The sequence below is a fragment of the Sesamum indicum genome, linkage group LG11 (assembly GCF_026168435.1).
Source record: "Sesamum indicum cultivar Baizhima isolate 11 linkage group LG11, ASM2616843v1, whole genome shotgun sequence".
Classification (NCBI taxonomy): Eukaryota; Viridiplantae; Streptophyta; class Magnoliopsida; order Lamiales; family Pedaliaceae; genus Sesamum; species Sesamum indicum.
Window position 1 is genome coordinate 11,940,534 of NC_142667.1, and position 9,393 is coordinate 11,949,926.

Here is a 9,393-nt window from a genome sequence, read left to right on the forward strand (position 1 = left end):
GTGATGTTAAAATGCTGTAGAATTGTTTTGTAATAAAAAATGGTAATTATAAATTATTTGTGTGATTATTATATTTAAAAATTAGTATAGTGTGCTATTAATCTTGCTTGTAAGTGTACAATTTTTTTTATATATTAAAATAGATAATTTTATGAATTTATATATTTTATTTTTTATTATGATACATAAAAAAGTATTTCTTAATTATAATAAAAGGAGGAGGTAAAATTTGGAAAAAATAAATTATAAAAAAAAAGGAAGAAGAAGAAAAGGAGACCAAGACTGGCTCTGCATACATTTCCATTCATTTTCATCTCCTTCTCTCTCTTCATTCTCTGCTGCTGCTTTCTCTCTCTAGAAGTGTCCCTGTCGGACGTCGTCGTTTCGCTCCACCTTCGCTTGCTTCTTGTGGACGGGTGAAGCCTGGTGGGAGCTGGAGGAGGGACGGAGCTGTAATTTCAGTGAGCTCCAGTGGTGAGTGTTAGCGGGTTTATCTGAAGGCCGTCGAATTAGTTGAAGTCGAGCCCTCTCGATCGAGGTGTGTTTTTATGTTCATTTCTCAATTTTGACCTTGGATCACTGAGTTCTTTTGCGGTGATTGATTGTACGCGGTTTAAATTTTTGGAGGAAAATTTTAGCTGGCTTTCTTTTTTGGGGGTTTTAGTTTTTGCTTAAAAGGTTTGATTTTTTCTGTTCTTGAGCTAAAGTGTTGATCTTTGTTCGTTTGGTTTTCCGGGAAGGGAAGATTGATGGTAAAACGACTTTGTGTTGACTGTTATTAGAGTCAATACAAGAGAAGGAAAATAAGTTATGAGAGGTAATGAGCAACTAGGGCTTGATCGTTTTACTTCGCTTGGACTTCTAATTGGTTTATGTGAATTTTATTGCAATTCGATGATTATGATCGAGTTTTACGCTGAGTTTTAAGGCTATGGGGGATATTTTGTTAGACCTAAACTGTAAATTTTGTCTGTAGTTTCTTGATATTAGGAAACTTTTTTGGTAGTTTTGAAGGTCTCATTCGAGCAAGTTCCTGAACCTTACTGTAGAAAATCCAGCTCTGTACTTGATTGATCTTGTCTTGGGGGTTTCAATTTGAGTGCTTCTTTAATTGTCATTAAAAAATTTTGAATGATAAAGAGTATAGATGGAATTTGTTCAATTGATGTTCTTTTGTTATTTCTTTGTAGGGTTTTGGTCGGCGAGGTTGAGCAATACTAATGCAGAAGACATAAGAACTTGTCAAATTTTGTGCTGCAGCAACTGCATTGATAAAAACGGAAAATGTTGGAAGGTCCAAAATTTACAGGAATTATAGGCCTAAACAATAACCACGACAATTATGATTTCTCGCAAAATTTCTATCGCAAGCTCAATGAGGGATCAAATATGTCAATCGATAGTTATGGGAGCTTGCAGATGAGTAATGGTGGAGGATCTGTTGCCATGTCGATGGACAACAGTAGTGTTGGATCTACTGATTCCCACACTCACATCTTGGGCCACCAGGGTCTGAAGCATGTCAATAACTATTCAGTTGCTGCCAGCGTCAATCACGGGAGAGTTTCTCAAGGACTGAGTGATGACGCTCTGGCTCAAGCTCTGATGAACCCTAGATATCCTACAGAGGGACTTGGTAATTATGATGAGTGGACGATTGACTTGAGGAAGCTTAACATGGGGCCCGCTTTTGCTCAGGGGGCTTTCGGTAAGCTCTACAAAGGCACGTATAATGGTGAGGATGTTGCGATTAAGCTTTTGGAGAGGCCGGAGAATGATGTAGAGAGGGCACACTTGATGGAGCAGCAGTTTCAACAGGAGGTAATGATGTTGGCAAGGTTGAAACACCCGAATATTGTTCGCTTCATTGGTGCATGCCGGAAACCAATGGTCTGGTGTATTGTCACGGAATATGCTAAAGGGGGTTCTGTGCGCCAATTCTTGACAAAGCGTCAAAACCGTTCTGTCCCCCTGAAATTGGCTGTAAAGCAGGCCCTAGATGTGGCGAGAGGGATGGAATATGTCCACGGGTTAAATTTGATTCACCGAGACTTGAAGTCCGACAATCTCTTAATTGCTGCTGACAAGTCCATCAAGATTGCGGATTTTGGGGTAGCTCGTATTGAGGTGCAGACGGAAGGAATGACACCAGAAACAGGCACATACCGTTGGATGGCCCCGTAAGTCCCATTATTTTTTTTTTCGTTTCCTGCTTTCTTATGTTTGAATTATTTTTTTGTTGCTCATGGATTTTTTTTTCTTTTAACTTATTGCTTTCACTAGTATTTGGAGGCACTCTCATTTTCTGTGGAACTTATAACTTAATTTTCTCTGCCTTGCCATCTCATCGTTCTTTCTAAAGTTTTACCTTTCTTCTAGTCCTTAAGCCATTGTAGTTGCTATCCTTGATTTATACAATCATTTTATTGCCTCACATGCCTGGTCCTCTGTGGCTGGTAAGAACGTGTGAGCTGCATTCTACTCTGGACATTTACTCCCCCCCCCCCCCCCGCCTTCTTCTCACTCATGATTGCTTTTTAAATCTTCTTTTCCTGCAAAGGTCCAATGATTTTGAAGTGCATGATATTTTTCTTGTATGGCCTCTTGGTTCGCTCATGTCTTATAATAGAAGTCGGAGGAGCGCTGAGCAGTTTAAATTCAATACTGAAAATACGGCTTGTGTGAGATATTGGTGTGTTTTATAGTCTTAAATAGTTATATTTAGTCTCTTCCTTGATCTTAGAAGCAACTCTGATCTTTATCTAATGCCCTCTCTATATGCCAAATCTACCTGCATAATGTCATTGACTGAATAACCATGTACCCCCATTTCCGGAGAGTTGTAGGTCGTAGTTATTTGCTGAAAGAGGAAAGCTTCGTCTGCCAGTGCTGTTATGTCCTGTTATATGGATCTCAGCCGCTGATTAGGAAAATCCTTCTCTAGATTTTTGCTACATCAACGATTGAGTTGCTTGGTGTAAATTTTCTTTTATTACTCTGTAGTTGCCTTTGGTTCAGATTGTGGAAGAAGCAGATGTATTGATGGATCAGCTCCAAAAACATTAGTCTCTTTGGACTAACAGCATGGTGTTTGAGTGACATTAGGCCTAATCTGTTAGCCAGTTGTTATTGAGAAGCTTTTCTCAATACTTTGTTTCCATGTCTGTAAGACTCTCATAATGATAAGATGTACTCAGTTGTTCATGTTGTTTCTCTAGGACTCTAATTTTTAAGCATATAGCTCACCTATGCAAATTATTAGCTTCAGTGTCAGGCAGACTCGGGGATTTGCTCAATTCCTAAAGATGAAAAGATTATTTCAATAGGTTTCATGCGTTGTTTTCCAGTTTACAATTGAGTGATTGAATGAAAGCAGAGAACCTCCTGATATGTTGTTCACCTTCACGTCTGTGTTACCTGAACATTTATGTCCAATTGAATTTGGTAATTGTATCACACACTTGCTGCTTATGCTGGCTTCCAATTACACACAAAGAATTCTTTATGAACCTTCCTTACTGTGTCCTTATATTGGTTTCCTCACATTTATAATCACTAATAGTTTATACTTTTGGAAATAGAATCACTTTTTTGCCCATGTGCTAATTCTCCTGCATGCCAGCTACATCACGATAGATTTTGAAGAAGTGACCTTTCATGCAACAGTTACTGGCCTCCTATTGAATTATCTTAGGTTTTTTCACAACGTTGAGGTCAGAAGGTGTTAAAGTAGTCAACTTTCTGATTTCATGGTGTAATATATAATACTCAGCATTGACAAACACTTTAATTTACAAGGATTTTGGACATATAATGAAGCGCCTTGGTATAATCTGTCTAGAGACTTGAAAAGGTCATGACATGAATAGACCCAAAAGAGTAGATATTAAGGGTGGGATTGAACTTTATCTCCAGTTATCCTCATTTGACATGTATTGCCGTTACTGGGTATTGCCTTAAAGTTGGAATAAAACTAGAGGAGCAGAATAGGAATCCTAATTAGCTGTTATCTTGAACTCCTGACCGGATTAAGATGCCACTATTGAGAAAAAAGGCTTTAGCATTTAGGAAGAAAATGTTGATAGTTTATGAAATGATTCTAGTGTAAATTGCATCCTGAAACTTAGAACCTGGGGTTGGTGGGATAGCCCAACAAGGTTCACAATATGAAGTTTAGCTCCCTGCTATTAACATCCCGGTATAAGTTTTTAGAAACCATGCCTAGTAGAAGTAATGTGATACCACAGATGAAGGTTGGCAGTTCCGGTTTCTTTCTTCTGCTGCAACATTATCACAATGTTTGGTTTTGTGTTTTGGCCCATTTTAGAGATGGGCCAAAACACAAAACCTTGTTTGTTTTTGTGTTTTGCACACCTTCACTAGGTGTGCAATTGTAATTTAATTTTTTTTTATTACTTTTCTTTTATTATTTTTTATTCTTCTCTTAACATAAATATATATATTATATTTCACTAACAACAAAATACTATATATACATACACATATATATTACTAAATATATATATTAAAAGACATGATTTGACAATGAACAATGAACAATGAACAGTAACTCCTGTCTCCCAAATCCCAACATCAAACATACACCACTTATTTTACATTATTTTATATTATATCAAAACACAAATCCAAACATACCATCTATCTCAAAACACATACTTACTTATCTCTATTTTTCTCTCTCTATCTCCAAAACACCAAAACATTAATCCAAACATAGTGTATGTGTTGTATATCTTGTGACCTGAAGCTGAAGCAGAAATATAAAGGCTGGCTGGTAATAGTATCCAAAGATAATGTAAAGCAGGTAGCATGTGATTGATGAACTCTATGAGATCAGACTGGAAATTTGGATATGAGCTGTTCCTAGATCCCTATGGAATATGAAGTTTATTGTCATAAACATAACTGACTTGATCTATCCAATAATTCTTTTAAAGTTGGGGACCAAAATGAAACAAAGAACTTAAACTGGCACGTGCTTATTGTATAACGGGATATTAATACTATGCTGCACAGCACTAGTCCTGATAGCTATTGACTCTGACTTAGTATATCTTGTAGTTGCAAAAGTTGATCTTTGCTTGGGTACGAACATCTTGGCAGTGGAGCAGATTGATATATTAAATAACTGACGAAGTGACTGTTTTCCAGCTGAAATGCTTGTATCCTCTTAAAATGCACTTGCTATAGGAGTCGAGTATTATTTGATTTCATTGGTGGTCTGAAAAAATTGTTTATCATTACCATAGTTGACTGGTCATAACTAGTGATATTGATCCTAGCTATGTGAACTGAGTTATCATCTGCAACTCAGAGAAATGCCAAATGTGGTTATTTGAAGGCAGTTTATGCTCCACTTTCATCTATTATGGTCCTCTTCTGCTTGCCATAACTTACTCCTAATGTGGGTTGTCCAATATGTTGCTTCTGGGTGCTTATATTGATTTATTGTTGTGTGGCTGAAGTTAATTGCTGCTTAATGCATACTTTATTTTCCTTTTAATTCCATAGCCTTGCAATCATAATAATGTATTTCTAATTTCAACTCAGTTGCTGAGGATCTCTGAACTCCAAACTCAAATTAATACCTGAAGCGTCCTCCGTGAAGTTTTACCCATAAATTCACCATTTATTAGCCTTAGAGCTACTCCAAGGAAAATTTAGAAGATCCGTGTCAATTTAGGACTTTGATATACTGACTTTCACTAGAGATGTGGGCAGCTCAGAAGTTCAATTCTAAAACTTTGGTTAAAACAATCTAAGGGATATATAGAACTTGTGTCATAGGGGGGGAAGTTCCCAGAGGGACCATAATTAGAAGTATACAAAGAAAAGATAATTCAAGGCTTCCAATCAAGGGGATATGCCTCTGTTAGAGGGACCAAAATAAGCTGGCAAATATTTACCGTGATACTTTCTGCTAGTTATCGTGTTACATCTCAGTTTGACTGTAAAATTTTGTTAGGATAGTCCAGTGGAAATATATAATTGCTTGATAGGAGGCAAATTCTCCCAGAGGGTTCAGAATCAAGGAAAAGTTGAGTAAGAGGTGAATAGATACTATCAGGTTGCAGAAAATCCAGGGGAGATGCAATTTTTTCGGTTGATATGTTGCATGGTAGCTGCGCACATGTAATGAAATAACTTTTAATATCTTTATAAAACCAGTGTCTTTTTCTGTTCACGCTTAGGGCAGATCATACGTGCTGAGGTTTTGTTGGAAGAGATTCTCAGTTGAAATATATTTGCAGACTGACGCACTTTCTTTTTGGCCTAAACATCCAACCTTATTTTTTGACCAAACATCAATAGACATAAGCATATTCATCTGTATTCATATCCTCCAAAAGTTATTGCAAAATCACCATTTTCTACTTCATGAGCTTCTTCTAGGTTGGGACTACATTGTATGGATGTAGCTTATAGATGCACGGTGTATACTGTGCTGAAGAACTTGTGTCTCTCATATGTGTATCTCGTGGTGACCTCGGGCTCCTTTTATTTTCGTCCCACTGATCTTAATAACAGTTTACTTTATGCATCATAAGCAGTTTACATTTGTTGCTCATAGGTTACTTTTACATTTTATTGCTGTATAACTTCAATATATGTAGAATATAAATGACGTCTATTTTGAAGGAGTATGAAGCACACTTCCGGAAAATTCTTACTCTGTCGATTCCATGCTGGAATAATTGACGCCTGACCTGCGCCTGTTATTAATATTGAGCTTGTGTGCTTTCATGTTTTTCCATCTCCATGGATCTACTTGATGGTTCTCTAAGTCAACATATTCATACCGGTGTTTAAGTCTGTACTTTAGGACCGTTGTCGATTGATGATAGGTAAAAGCTGTTGTATAGAGTGTGAAGCAGAATTGGTAGTTTGTCCATGGTTGAGAGATATGGTTAATTTCATGTATTCTAAAACTGATGCAATTGGGAAGAAATTGCATGTATACTTTGAATATGCTAAATATTTTATTTATAGGAAGATAATACAGTTGAATAGGAAATGTTTGACTAACTGGTAAGAGCAGCAGGAAAAGCTTAGGTTTAAGCATGGGATCTTTAACTGTAATTCGTAAGAATTTGATGCCAGAGAGGCAGTTAGGAACAGCGAGTGAAGTTGTAAGTCAATGATGGTTTCAGCTTAGATACCTGAGATTAAACCTAAAAGTTACTGTGTTAGCTGAGATATTTTCTAAGCATACCTTTGGACTTGTGTCCTTGGAGAAGTTATCATAATTTTGTTCGTCATTTTTCTCTCCAATTTTCTGCCTTTCATGATATTGAAAACATTACATAAGATGTTAAAGTTAACAACTATCTGAGTTCTGAGACCTTGATTATGACGCAGCGCAAATTACTGGCTTCTTGACTTACTTTTTAGGTGACTATGATGGTCTGATATGGCATATCTTAACTAGCAGCGTAATATTCAGCTCAACATAGTAAGAAACTAATGCAGTCGATGTTTTAAATCCGACTCTTTTTATAGCAGTGCAGTGATCTAGTTCCTTTATTTGAGGAAGTTTGTTGGGCAAGTGTTTGATGATATTGTCGTTGGAACTGCATGTTATCTTCATTAGATAGAATGATCTGTTCAAGTATTTTTCTGTGGCTTGTTGTATACTGCAGTTGCTACTGGGTCAAAGGTCTGTAATGTGTAATAAGTGTTATTCTATATAACTTGTCCATTGAACTTGGGGTGAGTGTTTTGGCGGGCTCTTATATTGCCCACCTTTCTGGACAAACTTGTGGGCAAGTAATCATCAATTGATGCACAGGCCCAGGCCACTTCTCTAGTGGTTCTGTTTAGATGACTGAGCTTGTAACTTGCAGATGTAAGTTTGAGGTTTGTATATATTTTAGAAATTATTAGTGTGGGGCAATGGCAAGCCCACACACTGATAGAGGCACCAGTACTGAACAGTGAGCTTCTGATGTTTGAGTTGCTAAGCTATTCAATGGCACACTGTGTTGAGATGGTTAATTTTGTGGGACAATAGTCATATAATGCATCTCCGACGAAGAGTTATATTCATTTAGAAGTGATAGTAGCAGCATCTTAGTGTAAGCACTCTGGCTGTTGTTGCGCAGCTGCAATATCAAATATTGATTTATATACACTTGTGAGGGTCCTATTGGTCACGGGAATAGTTAGGCTAAGAATGTCTGTTGGAGTTGTCATCTAAATCTGAGGCATATTCATTGAAAAATTACTAAAGAATAAGTATCTCTGCAACTAAAGTTCAAAATCTTGATGATGATGGTTGTCTATGAGGAGTTCCACCTTCCTTGCATCGACTCTTCTTGTGCAGTTGTGAATCTTGCTGTGCATTAACTGGATGGTTGAAACTCTATGTTCGGAATTCAAACCATGGTCACTATTCTTTTCTATATGCAAACCCCTTGTGTTGCCGTCTGAAGCATCACCATTCATACATGTGATACTTATAAATGCTTTGTGCTGTAACATTGCAGGGAAATGATCCAGCATAGGCCTTACACCCAGAAAGTTGATGTATATAGCTTTGGCATTGTACTGTGGGAGCTGATCACGGGGATGCTACCATTCCAGAATATGACTGCTGTTCAGGCAGCATTTGCTGTTGTCAACAAAGGTGTCCGACCGACCATACCCAACGACTGTCTTCCTGCACTTAGTCAGATCATGACGCTTTGCTGGGATGCTAATCCTGATGTTAGGCCCTCGTTCAACGAGGTCGTGAGAATGCTGGAGGCGGCAGAGACTGAGATCATGACAACTGTCAGAAAGGCTCGTTTTCGTTGCTGCATGAGTCAACCAATGACTACAGAATGATTTAAGAAGAGAGTAAAGAATTGGGAAAAGGAGAAGTGATTTTGTGCCAAAGCAGCTTTGTGTATGTATCAAGCTTAATTTCTTTCCTCAGGTAGAGAAAAGGGGGAGAAAGTTGATGATAAAAATATGTGCTTGCTTTTTTCTTTCTTTTTTTTTTCAACTGTCTGGATTTAAGATACTGAATTTAGTGGTAATAGAGGAGATTCCATGTGTATTTATGCATTTCCCCTTGTGTTGTATCTAAATCTGCCCTTTTTAGTTCAGTATCTGTTCATCTACTATACCGTGTTGCATTCGTTATGGGTTCCAGTTCCATGAATGTGTAGGTATTGATTTATTTTAATAGTAGTGGTTGGTTTATTGTACATATTTTATATTGATAGTGACGTATAATGATTGTTTATAATTAAAATTCATAACGTAATTATAATTAATTTACTAAAAAAAAACTGGCAGAACTCGTATCCCTAATTGGAAAAAATAAAATAAAATTGAAGAATATGAGAAAGTGCTAAAGTTCTATGGAGAATAAAATTACATTAATTA

General features: G+C 37.1%; 1 protein-coding gene across 1 annotated transcript; it reads left to right on the forward strand.

Annotated features, from left to right (window-relative positions):
• The first annotated feature begins 283 nt into the window (after positions 1-283).
• Positions 284-9,128, forward strand: LOC105173755 (serine/threonine-protein kinase STY13). The gene is made up of 3 exons (XM_011095638.3): positions 284-538; positions 1,191-2,180; positions 8,508-9,128. The coding sequence occupies exons 2-3, from the start codon at positions 1,285-1,287 to the stop codon at positions 8,845-8,847; spliced, it is 1,236 nt and encodes a 411-aa protein (XP_011093940.1). The 5' UTR covers positions 284-538; positions 1,191-1,284; the 3' UTR covers positions 8,848-9,128.
• The last annotated feature ends 265 nt before the right edge of the window (positions 9,129-9,393 follow it).

Excerpts from the sequence above, each read along its gene's own strand:
- LOC105173755 (XM_011095638.3), top strand. The coding sequence starts at position 1,285 with ATGTTGGAAGGTCCAAAATTTACAGGAATTATAGGCCTAAACAATAAC. Across the intron at positions 2,181-8,507 it reads ACATACCGTTGGATGGCCCC|GGAAATGATCCAGCATAGGC; the intron begins GTAAGTCCCATT and ends GTAACATTGCAG.